Below are 25,863 nucleotides of genomic sequence, written 5' to 3'. Positions count from 1 at the left end.
CAGCTGCTGGCCACCTGGCCGTCCTCCTCTGGCCACAGATGGTCAGTTGTCCACTGCAGTAGTGTGGGACTCCCTTTCCTTCCACACTCTCCAACTTGGCAAAATGAATTTGACCCAGAGGCCAGAGAACCAGCATATGCCCCCAACACCCCTTCCTCAGTCCCAGCTAGCAGCTATTTCTAAATCTGTTGGGGGGACATACATTGGAAACCAGGCCAGGGCCGTAAGGTCATGGGGGGTTGGCTTCTTTCTGGACCTATGGACATGAGCCCCCACAACTCACATGAAAATACTTTGTCCTTGCMAAACTAATGGGCTTTTCTGATCCTAAAAAGACCTTAAACATGCCTGGTGAGGACACAGAAAATGTTTTTTAAGAGCATCTTTGATCCAAATCCAATTTAAGGAGGACTTTCATTGTGTAACCATGCATTGACTAGAACATATTCTTAATCTTGCAATTGAAATCCAAAATCAAGACAAATGTCATCAGCAACAATGTGAGATCATAGGGCGGGTGTACTATGTGGAGTCTACTCACCCAGGCCTCCAATGGTGTGCCTGTTGTCCTGGACACGCAGCTGGATGGGGGAACTCTCAGCCTGGCTCTCCTCGTGGTAGAACAGCCTGTAGCCCTGGACGCTGACAGAGTTTCCTGGTGCCAGCTGCCAGCGCACTATGATGGTGGTGCAGTTCAGAGGCTCCAACTGTAGCTCAGGGGCCAGAGGCACTGTGAGGAGACACAAAGAGAGATAGATCTGTGGTTAGAGTCACTGTGGGGAGACACGAAGAGAGAGAGATCTGTGGTTAGAGTCACTGTGAGGAGACGCAAAGAGAGAGAGATCTGTGGTTAGAGTCACTGTGAGGAGACGCAAAGAGAGAGAGAGAGAGAGATCTGTGGTTAGAGTCACTGTGGGGAGACGCAAAGAGAGAGAGATCTGTGATTAGAGTCCCTTTGGGGAGACACAAAGAGAGATCTGTGGTTAGAGTCACAGTAAACATCTGAGTATTTATTTAATGTAATTGTTCTGTGAAGAGATGGCAGCTCTGCTTCTAGCTACTAAGCAACTTTGCAGTATTTTTTKGTGTGTGTGTGTTATTTCTTATCACAAGCATTTCACTACACCTGCAATAACACCTGCTAAATATGTGTATGTGACCAATACAATTAGATTTATTGAGTACAGTTCTGAGGATGTAAGKTTCAAACAGAATCTCTCTTTTTAAATGTCATGTGTACTACTTATATACAGAGTTCAACCTGCATGACTATTCATTTTTATTCAGATGTCTTTATTTTAACCAGCTCATCTGAAATAGTACCAAGTCAAGGGAGTATATGAAACCAACCCACACCCAACCCCCGCTACCCGATCAGGCCTTCTTTACCTTAAGTCCAATGGCCAGGCCACACCAATGTGCTCATAAAGGTCAATTTGCTTCATATTCAGATACCATTGAGAGCTTTGCTACTATTGACAGTCCACAACTATTTATAAAGAAAGGTTAGCTAGTCCTTAACAAATTAAGGACTTGTTCAGGCACACATTTGTTTGGGATACCCAAATTATTAAGAGTAAACCATTTAATATGGCAGAAACATGCTTATTTAGATTTCCCAGAAATAATTTGCTGGACAAATAGGGGCAAAGTCACCAAAAATTATTGTATTGTAAGAGATGCAGGGTGGCAGGCTGGGAGCAAGTTGACTCTGTAGCTTGTCTTGTTCCTTGAAAACAGGAATGCTCACCACCCAGCTGCTCACTGGCTTTACCTGATGAAAATAACCGGCTCCCAGCCTGCAGCCCCCAACCAGAGGCACATCCATACCATGCCCAAGCCTGACACACAGATACACAACCAGGCACAAACACACAATAGCAGAGATGAGCCAGGTCCTCAGTTCTACTGACAGAATGCCTATTCAGCCGACATGATCCTGGCAGAATTCTAGAAAAGATCCTGTTTGTTTCCAAAAGGACAGAGCGAGAGAGAGGGCAGCAGTCCCCTCCCCCACCCCTGAGGCTCAGATGAAGCTCTAAACAGAACTATTATTCCTCCCACCCAGAGGCCTCTCTTTTATGACCCATGACTGAAGCCATTCYGATGTTACTGACAGAGAGGGCCAAAGGTCATGAAGTAACAAACGCAATGCCTTAACAAGATTATTAGAGCAAGCTCTTCTCATGGCTCTCTCTCACACATTCAGCAGAGGACTGGGAAGACGAAAGGTTCAGAGATAATCCAGCCTCTTTGCTCCTATATTGACTATGTGTAGAGGGAAGTGTGCTCTCACTGTGGGCCTGCAAGGCATGATGGTTTTAGTGTGCATGATAAGTCAGTGCAGGAAGTAAGGCAGGAAGTAAGGCCTTACATGTTTATTTCTGTGATGTGGTAGCTTTACAAATCTAAGGTTGAAATTCCGGTTCATGTTATGGCTTACGTATGTCTTTTGACTTTGATTGATTAGAAGTCATACAGTTGTAATCATATCTGTAAAAGCATCATATGTGCACGCAGCAACCTAGTCATAAGACTGGGACACACAGAGAACATGTTTAACTTCAGAAAAAATATCATGTGCATGTCTGAATGCCTGGAGGATCGGACCATCAGGGAGCAGCCAATAACTCATCGCTACTACTGAGGAGCATGTGTAAGTACCTTTGGCGCTGGACGCMTTAGGGGTGCGGTGGGAGGTCCAGGCTGACTGTTCCCCCCAGCCCACGCTAGTGGCTGCAGCGATGCGGAGGAGGTAGATGGTGTCGGGCTGCAGGCCCTCCAGGAGATACTGGGTCATCTCCCCAGGAAGCTCCAGCTGGGTGACGGCCTGGTCAGCGCTGGTACGATAGGACAAGCGGTAGGCCGACACCYGGCCGCGGCTTAGCTTGGCTGCAAGGGGCTGCCAGGACACCTGGATGTCTGTGGGGCTGCGGCTGGTGAGGCTGAGCTCTGGAGCACGCAGGGGCACTGTGGAGAGGGAGACAGAGTGGTCATGTAGAGGCTTATACAGTCACCAACTTGTTCATTACTGTGTTACTGTCTCTGGTTTCTGTCTATATTTATGGTTGTTTTGTATCGTGTTTTGTTGGGGACCAAAGGTAACAGCTAGCTACTGAGACTATAATGAACAAACCCAGAGATACAAATCAGCTCACTGTGCATCACACTCAGTCATACTGGAAAATCAATTCAGTAAGTCTGCAAGTGTACACAATAAATAGATGGGACCTGATTTAGACTGGTATGCAATCATGTGACAGATATTCCCTTAGTCAAGGACAATAGGCTAGTTATTTTCTGTGGAATATGAAAGAAATGTAATTATCCTTGATCATAAGTGGTGGTCATGGTTGCACAGTACAGAAACATTTCATGGGGTGGTGTGAACTGTGAAGGGCCCTTGTGGGGAGTTAGATTATAGTAGAGAGGGTCATTCCTGATCTCTAAATATCAGCCTGACTAATGTTTAACCAGCCRAGTGGTCCACCATATAATCCTTCCTTATTAGACTCCTCTATTCCTCTGGCGCACCTCTTAGAGACGACCCCAATTAGACAGCCAGGGGTCAACCCCACTAGATTCATTACAGGACCTACAGTACTGCACACTCYCTACAGTCTATTCATTACTGTTTAATCACACTGGAAAACATCCTCTGAGTCCTCCATTAGAGTGATAGAAGACCTTACACAATGACTACAGGATCAATATGAAGCATTCTCTTTACTATTCATCTGGGGGTGTTTTTATTCATCCTGGGGTGACAGTTATGGCTGCACATTACCTCTGTTTCCCTGGGTTACAGCCCGATAAAGGCCAGGGTRGACTGTATGTTTGTGTATGTGGGAGCTAACGACGAGGCCTCACCATCCTCCAGGGTGTGCTGGAACACATGGTCTGACATGCGGCTGGCTCCCATGGGCATGTAGGCCACGATGTAGAAGGTGTAGTTCCGCACTGACTCCAGGTCATCAATAATGTACCGGGTTGTGTCGTTGCCAATGACAACCTGATATTCCTCGTTGTTCAAGCCTGGTTTCAGGGAAGAAAAGGAAACACATTTAATCAATTAATCAATTACCACCCACAGAGTTGTAAGCTGCATGTACAGGCAAGGAGTTCAGAGGGGATCTGATCCTTCAATGCAAACTCTTTAGGACACTAAAGGGGGACCTAATCATAAAAGGGTATATGAAGATTTGCATACATTCTGAGTACAAAGACAACTTTTGATAACTTTCCATAATCATCATTCTATGATTTCTCTCAGTATACAGAGCAATTAGAACATAWTCACTTTGGCTTTAGGAACCTCCTTGTCTGAGGCGCCTGATTCTTACAAATTACGCTGTACATCTGTCTCTAACAGTGAGCTTCTGGTCCATTCAGTATGTACAATATACAAAAAGTGTCAACTCAATCAAACTGGTTCCTTCCCCTTTTATAGACAACATTGCTCAAGCCAAATTCCAGCATTCAATTTTCCCACATTGCTGGCTGAGCCTAATAGCAGTTTAATTAGCACAGATTAGGAAGGTCCCACAAAAGACTCACTTGTAGCCAGGATGTATTGAATCGTCCAGCCTGATTTCTGACCCGGTAAACAAGATCCTTGAGAGTAAACAGAAAAGGCCTTGTCCAGGGGCCTGAAAGGCCCAGGAAACCTCCCTGAAAAGACACACAAAGCCTCCCTCCCAGTCCAGCTCACACTGTCCCAGTGCCTTGACAGAATCTCCTCTGTTGGATTAGCACACTCCAACACACAGACTAATTAGTTCCTTCTTTCATTAGAACCTCCATTTAGTGCCAAGGCTCTGTGTCTGAGACCTCAGGTGCAGAATKCKTYGGTGCTACCACTCCTGTCAATCTCAACGGCCAGCSATTCTCTGAGACCGGACAGAATGTTTCACGTAATCTTAATCAAGTGCACCAAATCCTTTACAGACGCCAGTTATTTAAGGAGAAAGGGGCAGGTTTTCTAACTTACTTCCGTTAACGTCCTTATCCTTACACAGCCTAGCAGGTGTTTCTTTTGCTGCATGGAATTCGTACATTTGGCCTATACAATGGTATTCCATAGCCGGCGATGAACAACAGTGCCTGAATGAACTGGATAACATTTGTGCTGAACTGTTACATTGTTTGAATGTGACTCTTGGTGCCTCTTCATCAACAATACAGGTTCCCAGGAAAGCTAAAGGTCCAGCAGTCACTGACTGGGGTGACTGGTGACAACAGTGCAGCCCTTGTATTCTTGTGATCGGTTCCTGTCTATCCTGCATCTCATCTAGTGTAGGGTGTTCCTGCACCTTTAAAACCCATGCACAGGGCTTGAGATCGCCTATGGAAGGCCAGTCCTATTTGTACAGAGCAAGCTCCTGTTCTTTCTTCGGTGCAGTAATCATCCTTTTCCTTGACCTCTGCCCAGCAACCAACTATTAACAACAGATGGTCAATCTCCCACATTCCGTTCTGGGGGCAAGGAGGAAGCGGAGCATTCAGGACTCTAAACAGTGTTAACTGTTAACTCCTGTGGCTACCAAGGCCATTAATATGGAATGCCCTAATACATACGACATTAACTATTTCCTGCCAACATCAAAAAGAGTTTCTGCTTGAAAAGGTACAAGACATAGAAGAGGCTCCCCCTGAATTGGCCATCATRTCTCACCTTCAGCCTTCATGTAGTGCACAGAGTAGGCGATCACTTTGTCTGAGTTGTACAGTGGTCTCTCCCAGGCCAGCAAGATGGCGGAGCTGGATACAGTGTCAGCCCGGATGTTCCTGGGCGCGCTGGGCCKGTCCTCTGACATCACCACTATGAGCCGGGCCATGGACAGCACAGAGCCCTGCTCATTCTCTACCTGGCACTGGTAGATGGCATCATCCTCAGGGATGATCTGGTTGATCACCAGTTTACTGTGGGACAAAACACACATGGCCATATTAGACTTCTGTCCCTCCTCCAGCTTCACCGACCAATATTTAACCAGTCGCTTACCAGCTCTATCATTCTCTTTCAAATCAGAAACCGTTAACAAGCCAAGGCAGTGGTACTAGCAGAGGAAGCAAATTAGTGGGAAATCCACTGAAATGCCATTAGCACGTTTGTAAATTATTCAGCTTCCGTTCTTCTGTAGGGAAGGGCTGATTAATTTTTAATTGGGACTGAGTTTCCAATCAACAAAGACAACTTACCTGTGGGGTAAAGGAATTAGGGATTATGTTTCAATTAACATACAGCAGAACATACAATATGGYTGGTGTTTAGGAGGCAGGGATTTATAAAACAATGGGATGATCATATAAATAAACAATTGAGAGGGAGACAAACAGGAGCAGAGTTATTAGCTACATTCGATCTGGTGTTAGAGCTCAGACCTGTTGTACATCTTGATGCGTCCGTTGGAGTGGACCTTCTCTCCGTTCTTCAGCCAAGTGATGTGGGGCAGGGGAACACCCTCAGCCTGGCACACAAAGCGGGCCGNATACAGTCACCAACTTGTTCATTACTGTGTTACTGTCTCTGGTTTCTGTCTATATTTATGGTTGTTTTGTATCGTGTTTTGTTGGGGACCAAAGGAAGAGCTGCGATTGCTAAAGTAACAGCTAGCTACTGAGACTATAATGAACAAACCCAGAGATACAAATCAGCTCACTGTGCGTCACACTCAGTCATACTGGAAAATCAATTCAGTAAGTCTGCAAGTGTACACAATTAATAGATGTGATCTGATTTAGACTGGTATGCAATCATGTGACCGATGTTCCCTTAGTCAAGGACAATAGACCAGTTATTTTCTGTGGAATATGTAAGAAATGTAATTTTCCTTGATCATAAGTGGTAGTCACGGTAAGTGGTAGTCACAGAAACATTTCATGGGGTGGTGTGAACTGTGAAGGGCCCTTGTGGGGAGTTAGATTATAGTAGAGAGGGTCATTCCTGATCTCTAAAAATCAGCCTGACTAATGTTTAACCAGCCGAGTGGTCCACCATCTAATCCTTCCTTATTAGACTCCTCTATTCCTCTGGCGCACCTCTTAGAGACGACCCCAATTAGACAGCCAGGGGTCAGCCCCACTAGATTCATTACAGGACCTACAGTACTGCACACTCTCTACAGCCTATTCATTACAGTTTAAACACACTGGAAAACATCCTCTGAGTCCTCCATTAGAGTGATAGAAGACCTTACACAATGACTACAGGATCAATATGAAGCATTCTCTTTACTATTCATCTGGGGGTGTTTTTATTCATCCTGGGGTGACAGTTATGGCTGCACATTACCTCTGTTTCCCTGGGTTACAGCCCGATAAAGGCCAGGGTGGACTGTATGTTTGTGTATGTGGGAGCTAACGACGAGGCCTCACCATCCTCCAGGGTGTGCTGGAACACATGGTCTGACATGCGGCTGGCTCCCATGGGCATGTAGGCCACGATGTAGAAGGTGTAGTTCCGCACTGACTCCAGGTCATCAATAATGTACCGGGTTGTGTCGTTGCCAATGACAACCTGATATTCCTCGTTGTTCAAGCCTGGTTTCAGGGAAGAAAAGGAAACACATTTAATCAATTAATCAATTACCACCCACAGAGTTGTAAGCTGCATGTACAGGCAAGGAGTTCAGAGGGGATCTGATCCTTCAATGCAAACTCTTTAGGACACTAAAGGGGGACCTAATCATAAAAGGGTATATGAAGATTTGCATACATTCTGAGTACAAAGACAACTTTTGATAACTTTCCATAATCATCATTCTATGATTTCTCTCAGTATACAGAGCAATTAGAACATAWTCACTTTGGCTTTAGGAACCTCCTTGTCTGAGGCGCCTGATTCTTACAAATTACGCTGTACATCTGTCTCTAACAGTGAGCTTCTGGTCCATTCAGTATGTACAATATACAAAAAGTGTCAACTCAATCAAACTGGTTCCTTCCCCTTTTATAGACAACATTGCTCAAGCCAAATTCCAGCATTCAATTTTCCCACATTGCTGGCTGAGCCTAATAGCAGTTTAATTAGCACAGATTAGGAAGGTCCCACAAAAGACTCACTTGTAGCCAGGATGTATTGAATCGTCCAGCCTGATTTCTGACCCGGTAAACAAGATCCTTGAGAGTAAACAGAAAAGGCCTTGTCCAGGGGCCTGAAAGGCCCAGGAAACCTCCCTGAAAAGACACACAAAGCCTCCCTCCCAGTCCAGCTCACACTGTCCCAGTGCCTTGACAGAATCTCCTCTGTTGGATTAGCACACTCCAACACACAGACTAATTAGTTCCTTCTTTCATTAGAACCTCCATTTAGTGCCAAGGCTCTGTGTCTGAGACCTCAGGTGCAGAATKCKTYGGTGCTACCACTCCTGTCAATCTCAACGGCCAGCSATTCTCTGAGACCGGACAGAATGTTTCACGTAATCTTAATCAAGTGCACCAAATCCTTTACAGACGCCAGTTATTTAAGGAGAAAGGGGCAGGTTTTCTAACTTACTTCCGTTAACGTCCTTATCCTTACACAGCCTAGCAGGTGTTTCTTTTGCTGCATGGAATTCGTACATTTGGCCTATACAATGGTATTCCATAGCCGGCGATGAACAACAGTGCCTGAATGAACTGGATAACATTTGTGCTGAACTGTTACATTGTTTGAATGTGACTCTTGGTGCCTCTTCATCAACAATACAGGTTCCCAGGAAAGCTAAAGGTCCAGCAGTCACTGACTGGGGTGACTGGTGACAACAGTGCAGCCCTTGTATTCTTGTGATCGGTTCCTGTCTATCCTGCATCTCATCTAGTGTAGGGTGTTCCTGCACCTTTAAAACCCATGCACAGGGCTTGAGATCGCCTATGGAAGGCCAGTCCTATTTGTACAGAGCAAGCTCCTGTTCTTTCTTCGGTGCAGTAATCATCCTTTTCCTTGACCTCTGCCCAGCAACCAACTATTAACAACAGATGGTCAATCTCCCACATTCCGTTCTGGGGGCAAGGAGGAAGCGGAGCATTCAGGACTCTAAACAGTGTTAACTGTTAACTCCTGTGGCTACCAAGGCCATTAATATGGAATGCCCTAATACATACGACATTAACTATTTCCTGCCAACATCAAAAAGAGTTTCTGCTTGAAAAGGTACAAGACATAGAAGAGGCTCCCCCTGAATTGGCCATCATATCTCACCTTCAGCCTTCATGTAGTGCACAGAGTAGGCGATCACTTTGTCTGAGTTGTACAGTGGTCTCTCCCAGGCCAGCAAGATGGCGGAGCTGGATACAGTGTCAGCCCGGATGTTCCTGGGCGCGCTGGGCCGGTCCTCTGACATCACCACTATGAGCCGGGCCATGGACAGCACAGAGCCCTGCTCATTCTCTACCTGGCACTGGTAGATGGCATCATCCTCAGGGATGATCTGGTTGATCACCAGTTTACTGTGGGACAAAACACACATGGCCATATTAGACTTCTGTCCCTCCTCCAGCTTCACCGACCAATATTTAACCAGTCGCTTACCAGCTCTATCATTCTCTTTCAAATCAGAAACCGTTAACAAGCCAAGGCAGTGGTACTAGCAGAGGAAGCAAATTAGTGGGAAATCCACTGAAATGCCATTAGCACGTTTGTAAATTATTCAGCTTCCGTTCTTCTGTAGGGAAGGGCTGATGAATTTTTAATTGGGACTGAGTTTCCAATCAACAAAGACAACTTACCTGTGGGGTAAAGGAATTAGGGATTATGTTTCAATTAACATACAGCAGAACATACAATATGGTTGGTGTTTAGGAGGCAGGGATTTATAAAACAATGGGATGATCATATAAATAAACAATTGAGAGGGAGACAAACAGGAGCAGAGTTATTAGCTACATTCGATCTGGTGTTAGAGCTCAGACCTGTTGTACATCTTGATGCGTCCGTTGGAGTGGACCTTCTCTCCGTTCTTCAGCCAAGTGATGTGGGGCAGGGGAACACCCTCAGCCTGGCACACAAAGCGGGCCGTGCCCGCACGCGGACGGGTCAGGCTCTCCGGCCACTCCACCAAGGACGGAGGCGCTGGATAAGGGAAACGTCATAGATGTAACAAACACCAACGATGTCTGTAATAACAACTGACACTTATAGGAGCTCTACACAGACGACTAACATGTGTTTACCTAGCACAGTGATGTTGGCTGTGGCGATGGTATAGTTGCGTGTGCCAGGGGTAGTGGCTCTGCACATGTACACTCCTCCGTGTTGGGGTTTGATGTCAGAGATGATGAGGTTGCCATTGCCCAGCACCTTGGTGTTGAAAACATCGATGGACTTGCTGTCGGCTCGGCTCCAGGATATGAGGGGTTGGGGGTTCCCTGTAGCCATGCATTCCAGGATGGCACTTTGGTGCAGGGACACAGTGGCATTCTGGGGCCCGGCGATGATACGAGGCCTCTGAGGCAGTTTGGGGCTTGGAGCTGTGGAGGGGAGACAGGATTTGACCAGGGTGCCCACTTCACTACTCAACATAAATATAACTTGGCTTTTATTGGGCTTATAATGTTTGATGCAATGCTTGTRAATATATTATGTTTAAATCTGAAAAGAGTGCTAATTCTCCACTATCTCCCACCTGGAGTGACAGTGAGGGTTGCTTCTGTACTCCGGCGACGGTTGGCGATGTTGGTCGCCACACARCGATAGTTCCCAGCATCCCCTTTTTCCACCCCRTRRATCTGCAAAACGCCGCTGGGCAAAATGGTGATTCTGGGACAGACAAGAACACAAAGACAATCAATACAACTGACATCATAGATATTAGAGCACACAGCTCTGATATTTCTATCACTCTGACATGTACAGTTTAGAATCATAATAGACTTCTACAATACTCTCAAACGCCATCTACAGATAAAGTTAATGACATGGCATGATAATGAAATAATGAGAATGCATACCTTTTAGTTGCCAGGGGTAACATGACCCGATTGAACTCCCAGGTGATGATGGGWGGAGGGCTTGCAGTGACTTTGCAGGTGAAACGGGCGACTGATCCTTCTGTCACCACAATGGATGTTGGCTGATTTGTAAAGGGGGAGATACCTACAGAACAAGGAATGGTGAGACACTGTGTACTACAAGAGTAGACACATTCTCTAATGTACAGTACGAAGAGATGWTAACTAGTAATGCAGCCATTAGAAAGCAATAACTATTATTGTATTTCTAGTATTGTATTTTCCCCCATTTGGATCTATAATACCAATCATCACAAAAATGTATGTTCATGGCCCAATATTGTCTCTTGATCAGCAGCTCATCTTGGTGGATAAGGTTACATGCCTTTCTATCAGTCTAACTAAGCCTCTGTATCTTAGGACTGTTCAGTTAAAATGGAAATCAATTACATTTATGGAAATAAGGGAATATATTGAGCTGCCAGGCATATCTTAAAAATATACACTACTTCACTTTCAGTTTACCATCTCACTAAAGCCCATACMCAGCAGAGGCCAACCCACTTCAGTATCTGCCTGATAGTGAGACTGTAGTGCTGTGAAGCTGAACCTCATTCTTAGAATTTTMATTGAAAATAAGAAAATCGCGGCCTACCGGGTGGCGCAGTGGTCTAAGGCACTGCATCGCAGTGCTAGCTGTACCACCAGAGATTCTGGGTTCGAGCCCAGACTCTGCCGCGACCGGGAGGTCCATGGGGCGACGCACAATTGGCCCAGCGTCGCCCGGGTTAGGGAGGGTTTGGCCGGCAGGGATATCCTTGTCTCATCGTGCACTAGTGACTCCTGTGGCGGGCCGGGTGCAGTGCACGCTGACCAGGTCGCCAGGTGTACAGTGTTTCCTCCGACACATTGGTGCGGYTGGCTTCCGGGTTGGATGTGCGTTGTGTCAAGAAGCAGTGTGGCTAGGTTGGGTTGTGTTTCAGGGGACGCATGGCTCTCGACCTTCGCCTCTCCCGAGTCCGTAYGGGAGTTGCAGCGATGAGACAAGACTGTAACTACTACCAATTGGATACCACGAAATTGGGGAGAAAAAAGGGGTAATTTAAAAAATATATATAAAATAGGAAAACCTATGTGCACAATTATACCGAAATGATCACTACCCCAACTGCCATCCCCTTTATTCATATAATTGTCCATGAAACTACTTGCCAAGGAGCTGCCATGTCCCAACAAGAAAGCTCTATCCTATTCAAATCAAGCTAAATGCTGCACATTTGCCAAGAATAATCATAAGGGCTGTTGACAGCAAGATCTGAAGAGCCCCACAAGCCATCCAACCTTACCCCTCCAAGACAAATTCTCTCCCTCACCTCCTCTCCTTACAGCCTAGACAGAGTTCATGTGTTGATGCATTGCCGTCTAATCAAGACAGTCACAGGAAGACCCTTTGCCCTGAGATGTAGGTTAGTCCACTATTGAAATCAGCTGTTGTTTTTTTCTCCTTACAAAACCTTGCCCTGTCTCTCACCTTCTCTTTGAAATGCATAAGCTYCAGTTCTCCCTCAAATTAGGTGTTATACAAGCACCAGACATCGGATATCAGACKGGGTTCCCGAGGCCCTAACTAACCTAAACAAACCAGCATGTTACAGGTACCTGTCAGCTCATCCTGGCTGGAGCACATTAAACCCTGAGGAGATCAGAGAGCAGAGGAAATCTCTGCTAGGCCCATCTTATTAATTAGCTCCTCTACTATGCACATCAATAAAATTCCTCATACGCTTGCTGTAAAACTCTTTATATTTAAACACAGAGTCATTAAGCCCACAGCTGRTTATGAGGCCATGTGGAGGAGGATGGGAAGCTTGATCCATTTTGTTTGAGATCATTGATTCATTTCCTCCTCATGGAGCWKCAGAGTTTGGGAAGATCATTCAGTGAAAGATGATACTGAAAGTGAGGCCTTTGACAGGCCAGATGAATGGCYAGTCAGTGGGAACCTAAAATGACTGCTCTATGCTAACAGTAGCATTAAAGGACAATATCACATGTAACCAACCCTCACAGACACACAGTCCTCACAGACACACAGCATCTAATTCCTAATTAGGCCTACCTCTAGGTCTATTCCTAGAGAGACAACAGATATAATAGGTCTCATATGCTTATAGCAATKAATACATCATTATAAATGTTACCAACATATTATTTGCCACTGATTTTATACTTTAATCCCCCTGAGATAAAGAGGGGGATTAGTGCAGCCGGACGGTGATGATTGGTAGAGAGGTCTGGCAACATCCTGCTTGGATTCCATACAGTTCAGACACCACCTGAGCTGTATGGAAACTAAACTCCATGAGAACCCTCATGTACACAGCGTGTGTCCCACACCCACACCATTCCAACACAGAAAATCTGTTTTGTAACACACTTAATTACCAATTTTTTGGAAAGAAAACTATTTCACTCATATTGTAATTAATAATACCACATATTTCATAGAAATCTGGAAACACTGGACAGTTACTTTAAAATAAATTATGGTGTGCTGCTCTTGATACAGGCCTCAATTAAATCACATTTTTAGAACTACTGGGATAAATAAAATATTTACCAAAAAGCCCCAGGGCTGGATAACATCAACTTAATTATCATAAACAAATCAAACCACTCCTGGCACAACTGTGACCCAGTGCAACCAACGTACTAGGCTACATCAGTGAAGGACTATATAAGAAGACTACATCAGAAATACMCAAAACAAGTACSACAAAACAAAATCCTCTTCACCCATTTAYTACTCCGAGAAAAAGGAATCAGATAATTCAAAGATACACGTGACATGTGTCTTCAGATTCAAAACAKCTGCAWGTTTTCAGAATGCAATGCGCACCACTTAAGTAATGGATTAACAAAAGACTGTAGTGCTCTTTRACCTCTGCACACATCCGATGCTGTTTGTGCTGCAGGGGCAAGCAGCCATCAGCACTCACAGATGAAGAGGCAGTCTGAGGGGAGTGGAGAGGGGCATCAGAGTACCTCTCCTGGGCTCTCTCTCTCTCCATCCAACTCTCTCCCCCCTCCCTAGGCTCAGTTATCTCGCTAGCCCAGTGTAACAATGAGATACTGTACCCAGTGTTTGCCTTCGGAGGCTCCCCCACTAACTTTATCACAGAAATGACCACTCTTCTCTAAATTCTGCACACAAAAAAACCCTGAACGCACATCAAACACAGCAGGCTTGCTAGGGGAGAAAAGAGAGGGGGGAAGAGCCAACAGATGAAGAAAACATACGAGGAGCTGTGCAAAGATTACAAGGAGCTCAGATTTAAAGCGAGGCAAATCCTCACTAGGTGCAAGGTTCATCGTTTCTGATTGAACAGCTGTTGCCACTGACATCAGAGAGGACCACAATCAACATCTTCTTGCACCTTAAGTCTGAATAATTGAACTATTACCRCTCATAAAATTGCACTGACAATCAGCACACAGCACAGGAGTTGCGCTTCTAGCTGTATCCCTAACAAACCTTTCTTAGAGTTCTACTTAAAAGCAACGTAAATCTCAAGCACTGCTCTCGAGAAACCTTGCCTAAAGGTAAACTCCACCCCATCATAAACACACTGGGTTGTGTCCTGGCCTCTATAACGGCCGATATGGATAGCTGGACGTAACCTGGGTTTCCAGGTGTCGTGGTGCTGAACAGTGGGAAAGCCCTAACTGCCAGACTGGGCTCTGTGAATCCTGATCAGCGCACTGCACTCTGACAACTACTCTGTGTCGTCTTCAGGAAGGCGGCAAGGGGAATTCTGTCCCTCCTAAACRCAGCTGACCCTCTGMCATTTCAAGGTAAAGACCTCCTTGTTTTTTTCACTGGCCACGGGCAGAGCATGTACCGTTCATGAGCAAAGCCAGAATGAACCCAATTAATTTAGGATCCATAGCCTACATTGTCTACCCTGACCAGTTTTACAGAGCTGCGCCACTTTGCCTTGAACTTTCATTTGCAGAGCRCTTTACTTCTAGTATTAGATTGTGGACTTTCAAATGGAATGCCAACTTCTCTAATGGGTTGTGTCCCACCAGTTGCTGTAGAGGCCCATTTCTTTGTGTATAGTTATTTTGAAGACAAGGAGACTGATCCTTTCACTGAGCCCCTGGCCACTTTGCTTTGGGMATTTTTAATTGAATTAGTTCTGAGCTGTAAGGCCTCTTGTGCATCAGGCCCAGTGCAGCCCTCTGCAGAGGAATATTTGCTGTGGAGATAAGTGCAGGCAGGCATTGGATTGGGACCATCATTGAACGGATACAGGGGCCCATCCCTCAGCAACACGCTCCCATGGAGGAATAAAATGTGGAACCTCTAATCAACATCAAACACATTCCTAAGTGTTGCACAACAGCAGCAATGCAACATGGAGGCATCCATCCCAGTAGCCCGGGGCCTGGGGGCATGAGAGGATGAGCTTCCCAGACACAAAAAATGCTGGATTGACAAACAGAGAGATCCTTATTGATTATTGATTAACTACTAAGCCTCAGTCTAAAATCTATTCTGCTAGGGTTTGTCGAGCTGTGGTCACTGCCATGGCTGCTCAAAATATGCGATTGACCATCTCCTTTGAGTGATGATGTTCGCCAGAGGCGGCACCTAATGCTCCTAAATGAAATATTAAAGCAGATGAGCTGAGGCTCACACTACAATGACAAGATTATACCTTCAACTATCTCTGTGTGCCCATTTACCATTTACTTCTTCCTTCTTCCAGTCACCTTACAGATGACTTTTGAAACACATTAAGAATAAAATACGTGCTCTGCATTGCCAGCAAATGCTCATCATATGCACCTCCCCCCTGGAGCTTTGGGTGTCTAGTTATTGAGAAATGCCTCCATAAATGAAAAGGTGACTTGACTATTCTCCACCTTTCACAATGTGTTTATGTTACTTAATGATTTCATTCAACCACATGGAGAATATATAACTACCAAACCCACCTAGCTAAATTGTWAAATAATTTATTGTTTACCCGGATGTTTTGTCCAGCTTGTTTCTAATGATGGGGTGAATGCCTGCGCCAAGCGGCACAAAAAGAGGATCTGGCCATCTGCCCCTTGCAGTGACCCCACCTCTGACCTCCAACCTCCACAAATCCTGTCCAGCACTGCTGGGGTGGCCTAACGTTCTCCTGCTGGCTCTCTGCAAACTGCCAATCAATCACTCAGAGCCTCCTAAAACTGRGAGRGTACTCTTCCTTCCTACAGATACGAAATGCCCCCGCTAACATGCTCTTTCTCTTAAACCCTGTCCACTGCCATTCCATACTGGCACAGTAGAACAACGCTTTGCATAATGCTTTTCTTCATTTAGTCACTGTGTAGATGGGAGATGTTGGTTTGCTTTACTGTGAAGATGATGGTGCTGAGTTGCAAAAAAAATCTGTTGCTATTGATCATGAACAAAGTGGGGATTCACAATAAATCAAATCTCTAACACAAAACATAATGATGGGTATTCCATTATTAGTAATGACCATTTAAATCCTCCTCTAGGGTTTTGCGGCATGCAGACTTTGCACCCTTATCCTAAGAAACAGAAACAAGTTTGACAGCAACAAAAAAGATCAGTGAGTGACCACTGAAAACACCTTCACCAATGTCCGAACTAAACTATAGAATTATTCCGTGCCCTGCCTCCCAGCTGGCCGATCTCTTTGTTTTCGAGAGGCCTGCTGAAGCCAGAAGCTCAGTAAACAGCAGGTCAGTGGACAGGTCAAGCCCGGACAAAGGTTCCCTTAGAAACTTCAGGGGCCAGCTCTGTCCCCCTTCCCCCTGGTCCCTCCACAGTACAGGGGTGCTCTATCAACCCAAATCTCCCCATCCCACCCCACCCGAGGACATGCTCTTTAACAAATGGTAATCCAATATTCAGAGCAGTTACATGCTCTCTTCTAATTACTATAGCTTGAAGGATCACACTGCAGGCACAAATTCTACCTCACTACTATGTAGGTAAAAAAAAGACTTGTAATGAGGTGGAAAGAATGTGTTCTATACGTGCTGTATGGAGAGGTTTTGTTATGGACATGTTCAACACAGCCACTGAGCATGCCCAATGAGCATGAATAATCCACTAATAATAAAAAGCAAAGAATATCTTCACAGTAAAGCAAACCATAAAGCAAATGTTTATAGTGCGCAGAGTCAGTATACCTGTGCGTTCAGATACATCCCTTTGTGGTCAGGAGTTTACTATGTTGTTCTCTGAGCTGTAACTCAGAAACATTCCTACGTTTTTTTTTTTTTTTTTTGGAGGGGCAGAGGAGCTCAGAGTTTAGCCAGGGCGTCTGTCGACAGGTCAATGGCTGCTGCTGAGCTCTGCTCTGAGGTCTCCTCTGCAGCACTAATTTCCTCCAGGCCTCTCGGTTCCTAGCAGTAGACAAACACAGTAAGTGGTCAAGCAGGGGACATAACTGGAGCTTTCTATCTACTTCAAGGCCCTGGCTACATGTGTGGCTTCTCCTCGCTCCTGATTGGAACAAGGTGGACGAGCACTAAGGCCAGATCCAGAGTGGCTGGTCGGGGGATCTGCTCTGGCAGCTTTGGCAAAAGCGATCTGCAAAGCAATTGAGTGGAAACACTGGCCCTACTCCTGCAGATGACCTGGGCCAGGCCTGCAGCTTCACTACGCATGACTAGGTAGAGACTGGAGTTGGTCCTGGTCAGGTCATGTGGTCAGGAAACCCTCTGGGCCCTACTCATAATCAGTGAAAGTATAGAGGAGTATTGATTCCTCCCACCCTTATGAGTCATAAGTGACAGAACAAATAACATTACTGTAAGTGTTAAACAGTAGGACTGAAGGATGATTTMTTTGGACAGCATTACAAGAGAGAGGAAGAAGCGAACAGCTATTTATGACTTCAACAAAAATCTTTGGCCTCATCCCAAGGTCCAAATATTGACAGTTCTGTACTGAACCCAATAGAACATTTAACCACTTTAGCATTCAACATCATCAGACCTGTCAGAGAGAGTCAACACAACTAAAGCTGTTAAGCATTTGGTTTTGATTTCAACCAATTTCTAGAAACATTTTTTTCAGTGATAATTACTATGATCTAACAAATGTTTGACATGGTGATATTGATTTGTGCAATTCATTGAAATGAGGGACAGCAGATMTGTGTTGTGGGCTGTGGACAGAGCTGGGCAGGGAAGGGTTCAGTACGGGAGGGTGAGTGGGTGGGGAGGAACGCTCCTTTCCTGACTTCATACGCAAATGACACATGAATGGCCTAATGCTTGGATTGAGAGGAAACAGTTTAGCAAGCAAGCAGTAAATATTAAACTGTTGAGGTTTCATGTAAATGGACACTGCCTTGGCTTGCAGCTCACATTTTATGAAAGGTCAAAAGGTGGCAAAGAACTGAGAATCCCAGAAAATACCAGAAACTATCCATTAAGATAAGTGGAACACCCAGGTCTCTCTCTTTCTTTCAAGAGGGACTGAGTCACGTAGTGCTTGGGTCTTTGTCTGTACATTGGAATGCGTCACACATCGGAATGAGTTCTAGGTATTCCACACTATGTAACAAGAATAGCTCCTAACCTTAACTCTGAGTGGAAACAAAAGGAGCTTGTTGACCAAYCGATCCTTTGCTTTGTTTCCTTGTGTTGCTTTAAAGGAGGCTATTTAATGAGTTTCAAATTGAWTGCCTCCAATGGAACARAACCCAAGAAACTCTTGAGTGATGAGTTCCTTCATAATGTGCAAAGACCCCACACCACCTTTGTCTTTTCCCCCTTTAATAAATAATAAGGGTTCCTGAAAAAGAATGCTCAGCCTGGCAACTGAGGGGAAGAATGCAATGCTGAAAAGCCCCACAAATCAATTATTGGCCGGGCGAGCTGGGCTGGGCTGGGCTGGGAAGCAGGCTACTGGAGGTAAGAACAGCCCAATGGTCATTGGCCCAGGCCAAACAAAGCACATATCCCATGAGCACTGTGACCTCTCAGTCCTCTGGCCAGTGGGGGAGTGGGGTTAAGAGAGGGACACTTGGCCCCTCCTCCCATCTCTTATCTGGTGTCAAAGTTCTTCAATCATTCAACATCAGCCCTTCACCCACCAGAGACAGTGCTTTCATTGTGTCTAATCTCTTCATCAGAGTGCTRGTTTTAAACAGTTAATTTTCAAATCAGTACAGTCTTCTACTTAATTAAGGGGAAAGGGGAAAGGGGGATACCTAGTCAGTTGTACAACAGAATGCATTCAACTGAAATGTGTCTTCCRCATTTAACCCAACACCTCTGAATCAATTATTGTGTCATGCTTTGTTTCTCTAAAATGAAAACAAGTCACCACAAAATAAGGTTTTGTGCTCAAAATCCAATAGGAGATGATGCCAATGGAATAAATCTTGAAAACATAACACATTTTTGGGGTAGACATACCTGTAGATTGAGTGGGCACTGATAGGGGACTGTTGAAGTAATTGATAAATGAGAAGGAATGTCTAGCATTATTGCAGGGAGGATTTAAATTGTGAGTACTCTAAGTACCTAACATCTATTGGGTAATCTAAAGAAACCTTGGACCTCTGGAACTTCAGTCCAAGGAAACCATGGAAACCATTCCAGATGCTGATGAGGGAGAAAAGAAGCCAGGCTCAGAGACTTATTTCTCTTAAATAGKTATTTCAAACATTCACTTCAATCCATTACTGTGCCTTTAGGTCTGCTTTTCCTTTATTGTGGTCCTAATGCTGCAGAGCCTTTGCAGGTCTAATACATTCCTTAGCAACCAAAATAAACACTRGGGCTGTGGTCACACACGGAGAGAGCTGGTGGGGTCAAACAACCATTTTGTTGGAGTCACAAAGTCTGCTGTGGAATAGTCATTTGGGTGCTTTATTGTGGACAACAATATGAAGTTAGTAAACTGTTCAGCATTAGGAATCCTTACAACCATGTACTCCGTTTTTTAAAAACCTGTACAGATGTTGGTCAAGCTGGTTTGACCAGCATGTTATAGCTGGTTATGCTGGTTGGCCAGCATGGTCTAGCTGGCTATGCTGGTTGGCCAGCATGGTCTAGCAAGTTTTGCTGGTGATCAGCCTTCGAGGTATTTTGGACACTAGTGACCAGCCTTCACTGTGTTTTGGACTTATAACAGCTTATGTTGGTGTAGTATATTGGTGACCAAGCTGGTTTTAGCTGGTCAAGCTGGTCTGACCACGCTCATCATTATCATATTTCCCAGCATGCGCTATTGCAGTTGATTTTTAGAATTGTTTGTTGTGTTTTTTGCATGTACATTGATTGATTAATTAATCTTATGCTACACAAAGGTAAATAACATACATTTTTCAAAACTAATCCAATCTGTTAGTTGGATTTATTGCACCCATTACTGAAATGGTTGTTCCAGTTTATTATTGGAGTAGTCTCATTTCTTCTTCTTCTTCCTAACCTTGGCAGTCATTCTGAATGCATATTGTGGGGGGAAAAAACGTCCAATTGTTGGATACCCCCACTCTGGCTGGATTCTGTTAGGAATGAAACATCACTTTGCAAGCCAGCATGATGTGACTTGATGCTGGTTCTGCTGGTGACCAGCTTATGCAGGTCACCAGCAAAAATACAGGTGAAGCTGGTCACCAGCAAAAACATAGTGAAGGCTGGTCACCACAAAAACACAGCGAAGGCACCACGAAAACACAACAAAACGAGCACCTGTGCTGAACCAACCTATGCTGGTCTATGCTATTTTTTTTCATCAGGGATGTGTGTGTGATTCGTTATATATTTTATGCCTCCTATCTATTCTCTCTTATGACATCAATGAGCGAGATATATTCTCTACACTGGTTTTGTAACCTCGAAAAAMCCCAACTGGGAGCTAATTCTCGAATCAACTAAAAACATCCCAGCACACTCACAGTAAGACCTTGCATCGGAACCGATGGATAAGGATATGGGTAAAGACATGGATATGGTTTTACAATGTCTGTGTATTGCGTAATGCCCTGTGAACCTCTGGAAACATGGTTTAGGATGCCTGGAGGGATCATACTCATGAGACTGTCTCTACGGAGAACCCCATCAATCTGAGGAGGCCTATTGACAGCACTCACGTGGTTAGCTACTAAGCCACATGGCCGTTCATCAAGACACAATCCCCTCTCATCGTTTCCCTCAGGGCAACTGACATTTAACGTTTCTCAAACCATCCATTTCCTGCCTGTAATGGTCGACTTAAATCATTATCTCTGACTCAACACTGTAACATTTACTTGTTCAGAAAAATACCAGGTAAAAAAAGAAAGCCCGGCTTCGAAGTGGGAGCATCTGCTCCGAGGACAAAGGGATTTTCAAAGAGTAGAAACCAGATCTGAAAACAGAACTAGCCTAAGATGATGTTAGGKATGGTTTTCCCACATTTATAACATAAAACCTTTTTAAAATCTTCAAAAAAAATCATTCTAAAATCTTTATAACGTAAAAGCCTTTCTGAAAATTTTCGAAAGCCAAGTTAATATCAAATCAAATCATATTTATTTATATAGCCCTTCTTACATCAGCTGATATCTCAAAGTGCTGTACAGAAACCCAGCCTAAAACCCCAAACAGCAAGCAATGCAGGTGTAGAAGATCTGTTAATAAACAGATCACCGACCATTTAGAATACCACCGTACCTTCTCCAATATGCAATCTGGTTTCCAAGCTGGTCATGGGTGCACCTCAGCCACGCTCAAGGTCTTAACCGATATCATAACCGCCATCGATAAAAGACAGTACTGTGCAGCCTTCTTCATCGACATGGCCAAGGCTTTCGACTCTGTCAATCACTGCATTCTTATCGGCAGACTTAATAGCCTTGGCTTCTCAAATGACTGCCTCGCCTGGTTCACCAACTACTTCTCAGATAGAGTTCAGTGTGTCAAATCGGAGGGCCTGTTGTCCGGACCTCTGACAGTCTCTATGGGGGAGCCACAGGGTTCAATTCTCGGGCCGACTCTTTTCTCTGTATATATCAATGATGTCGCTCTTGCTGCTGTTGATTCTCTGATTCACCTCTACTCAGATGACACCATTCTGTATACATCTGGCCCTTCTTTGGACACTGTGTTAACAAACCTCCAAACGAGCTTCAATGCCATATAACACTTCTTCCGTGGCCTCCAACTACTTTTAAATGCTAGCAAAACTAAGTTCATGCTCTTCAACCGATTGCTGCCCGCACCCTCCCGCCCGACTAGCATCACTAYTCTGGACGGTTCTGACCTAGAATATGTGGACAACTACAAATACCTAGGTGTCTGGTTAGACTGTAAACTCTCCTTCCAGACTCACATTAAGCATCTCCAATCCAAAATTAAATGTAGAATCGGCTTCCTATTTTGCAACAAAGCCTCCTTCACTCATGCCGCCAAACATACCCTCGTAAAACTGACTATCCTACCGATCCTTGACTTCGGCGATGTAATTTACAAAATAGCCCCCAACACTCTACTCAGCAAACTGGATGTAGTCTATCACAGTGTCATTCGTTTTATCACCAAAGCCCCATATACTACCCACCACTGTGACCTGTATGCTCTCGTTGGCTGGCCATCACTACATATCCGTCGCCAAACCCACTGGCTCCAGGTCATCTATAAGTCTTTGCTAGGGTAAGCCCCGCCTTATCTCAGCTCACTGGTCACCATAGCAACACCCACCTGTAGCACGCACTCCAGCAGGTATATTGCACTGGTCATCCCCAAAGCCAACACTTCCTTTGGCCACCTTTCCTTCCAGTTCTCTGCTGCCAATGACTGGAACGAATTGCAAAAATCTCTGAAGCTGGGGTCTTATATCTCCCTCTCTAACTTTAAGCATCAGCTGTCAGAGCAGCTTACCGATCACTGTACCTGTACATAACCAATCTGTAAATAGCACACCTGACTACCTCATCCCCATATTATTACTTACCCTCTTGCTCTTCTGCGCCACAGTATCTCTACTTGCACATCATCATCTGCACATCTATCACTCCATTATTAATGCTAAATTGTAATTATTTTCAACTCTAGGGCCTATTTATTGCCTTACCTCCCTACTCTTCTACATTTGCACACACTGTACATAGATTTTTCMATTTTTCTTTTCTTTTGTGTTATTGACTGTACGTTTGTTTATGTGTAATTCTGTGTTGTTGTTTTTGTCGCACTGCTTTGCTTTATCTTGGCCAGGTCGCAGTTGTAAATGAGAACTTGTTCTCAACTGGCCTACCTGGTTAAATAAAGGTGAAATAAAAAAACAAAAAAAACAATGAACCGAATTTGGTGTTATKTTTTGTTAAATAATGCCACAGTCTTTCTAAAGGCCAGAGTCAGAAAAGACTTGGCAGCATGACTGATAGTGATCTATTAAGGCTGGGCAGAAGGCACAAAAGGTCCCCACATGTTCCACAAACAATCTTCCTGGTGAAGGATGCAAACACATGAAAAGCTCAGAGCCACAGTAACGCTCACTCTGAAATCTTTTCACAGCATTCAATGAGGAGTGTTTTTTCAATGCAAACAGGGGCGTCATAAACGACACCTAGGGCACAGTAACATCAATAAAAAGCGTCTTAAGACCTTAAGACCTAAGGATACAAAACAAATAGTAACTTTCTCAAACTTAAAAAGAGTTGATTGAAAAAGCATAATTGAAGTTAGGATAATCAAATTTGATTTTAAAAAACAAAATCTAAATGTAAAAAGTTTAATCAAACTCTGCAGTGCCATTGTCATAATTACCCTTTCAGCAGTGAATAGGCCCAGCTGTCCTAACCATTGATCTCTGGACAAACAAATGCCCCCAAATAACTCATTTTAGTCAGGGGGCAGTTTGGGGCAAGGTGGACAAAGAAGGCCAGAGTGAAAAGCTTTTCATTAATTCTTCAGAGTAGCAGAGCAGAAAACCATAGTGAGGAGACCACTTGCCTCTGCCTCACTGGCTGGCCATGCAATAAAGYTTGGCCATTTAGACACTCAAGGAAAGGCTGTGGTATGAGTGAACGGCAAATTCAAAATTGTGTGTGTGTGTACTGTATGTGTGTGTGTGTGATTCTCGACAACCCCCACTGCCACCTTTGTTTTCTACCACTGAGCATTTCTCAGGTACGTGCAAATTTTATGAGCTTCCAGATAGACCGTCAAGCAGGTCTAAGTGTCCCTTTAAAACAAGCCTATAAACTCCACTGGCAGCCTTTATCACCTCTTAAGTTCATAATATAAAAGCACAAACCCTCTCAATTAATAAAACTACAAACACATAGCGTCCTGTAAAAATCACGGTAAGGACACAGGCCACTGTAATAGCGGACTGAAACTCGCTGTATAGCATGTGAGAGGGTCAGAGTCGTTTTAGTGGCTTTAAGGCAGTCACTGTTTTCATGTACCTCCTGCAAATCAAGACTCATTAACTCTGTATTTTATTGGTGTAGCATCTACAAGTTTGTGTGGCATCTTCCAAAACAAAAAAAGATTGAGGTTGTATTGCATTCAATTGTCCTGATAGTAATCTCGATTAACCCAGAACAAAAGTCTTGCGTAATTGGTCAGGTGCTCGATTAAGTTTTGGGTCCATACATGTTAAGAGAAGGGATTTAAGAGATGCTAGAACGAGGAGCGGAACCGGAACGAGGAGCTTCACCCTCTCTCTTCGCAAGTTATGGGCCAAATGTCCCCTCCCCTTCCRGAATACGAAAGATGCTTACACTTGCAAAATCGTGATTTGTCCAAATAAGCAGTGGCGAAAAACCCAAACACTGTAACTACTGCTGCTCATTATCCAACAATTCCCATTACTTCCCAACAGATGCGATGGTACCGGTTATGTTTACGTAGATCTGTCCATGARCGATTACCCTGAGAGTAATTTCAAAAGTGCTTGTAAAGGCCCAAAAATACAAAAATAGTAACTTTTTCTCTTTTCCATATAAATCTAGGCCTATCTGGAAAGCAAACATTTTATCAATGGTGTCTGTTTGTTTTAGAGGTCTTCAGTAGAATTCAGCTTAGGGAACTGAACCAGGACTGACACATTCCTGTCTCTCAACATCTACTTGTCAGTGGATGGTCAGGATCATATCAGACAGGAGATGTGCTCCTAAAGAATAGTTTTCCAACCAGTAGGCTCTTCAGGAACCATGACCTCACAGCGGTAAATCATTTTAACATTTTAACAACTAAATAATTTCACAACAATCCTGCCCAATTTTACATGGATCAGGACTTAACTTTTCCATATACAATTAGAATTAGTAACCATCACAATATTCTTGGACGGGTGCATGTCTTAAATGCCACGTAAAAGCTCAGGTCTCCCTGTGAAAGGGAATGCAAGGGAGGGAAAAAAAGGCTAATTATTTGGTGCAAAAGAAGGAGAGCAAGAAACATGGCCTGGGGGGTGGTGACACCAGGGAACAGGGTCCCTAAAGAGCAGCTCTGGCTAAAGCTGCTCCACTGGCCCTTTAAAAGAATAGGCAGCAGGCTCATATACGTGCTACTGGGAGAGAAAAAAAGCATTCCAAAAGAACAATTCCCAGTGATCATGGAGCAACAACATGAAAGCCCAGTCCAGTGAATAGGGGTCATCTGCTCTTTAGCACTGGTGTAACCGGCATCCTGGACAGCTCCTAACCTTTCAAACCTGCAGCTCCCTCATTTGCACACCAATGGACATATTCTCCTCTACTCAGAGTATCTTTTTGGCTTAAGGCCTCGAACTTTGAAGGCTGTAACCCCCCTTCCCCCAATGCCACCACTGAAGCCTCCAATGCCTTCCTTTCCTCAGCTATTAGGTGGATTAGATAACTGGAATGCCCAAAACGCAGAGAGATTAGAGATTAGACGCACCAGACTACATAGAAAATGATAGCACCCTGCTGGTGA

At 44.4% G+C, this 25,863-nt stretch overlaps 2 protein-coding genes across 2 annotated transcripts in view; one reads left to right on the top strand and one right to left on the bottom strand.

The window, feature by feature from the left end:
• LOC111969121 (transcription factor 12-like) overlaps positions 1 to 25,863 on the top strand; it is a 345,264-nt gene that overhangs the window by 53,622 nt on the left and 265,779 nt on the right. The window lies entirely within an intron of this gene.
• LOC111969397 (protogenin A-like) overlaps positions 151 to 25,863 on the bottom strand; it is a 28,992-nt gene continuing 3,279 nt past the window's right edge. The window contains exons 3-10 of the mRNA XM_023995516.2: positions 10,930 to 11,074; positions 10,605 to 10,738; positions 10,153 to 10,449; positions 9,892 to 10,051; positions 9,182 to 9,429; positions 7,378 to 7,542; positions 2,665 to 2,970; positions 151 to 730 (exon numbers count right to left, since the gene is read on the bottom strand). Coding sequence (XP_023851284.1) covers positions 534 to 730; positions 2,665 to 2,970; positions 7,378 to 7,542; positions 9,182 to 9,429; positions 9,892 to 10,051; positions 10,153 to 10,449; positions 10,605 to 10,738; positions 10,930 to 11,074 — 1,652 coding nt within the window. The 3' untranslated portion in view covers positions 151 to 533. The remainder of the gene's footprint in view (positions 731 to 2,664; positions 2,971 to 7,377; positions 7,543 to 9,181; positions 9,430 to 9,891; positions 10,052 to 10,152; positions 10,450 to 10,604; positions 10,739 to 10,929; positions 11,075 to 25,863) is intronic.

The sequence above is a fragment of the Salvelinus sp. IW2-2015 genome, linkage group LG10 (genome assembly GCF_002910315.2).
Source record: "Salvelinus sp. IW2-2015 linkage group LG10, ASM291031v2, whole genome shotgun sequence".
Taxonomy (NCBI): domain Eukaryota; kingdom Metazoa; phylum Chordata; class Actinopteri; order Salmoniformes; family Salmonidae; genus Salvelinus; species Salvelinus sp. IW2-2015.
This window is presented reverse-complemented; position numbering and strand designations above follow the sequence as displayed.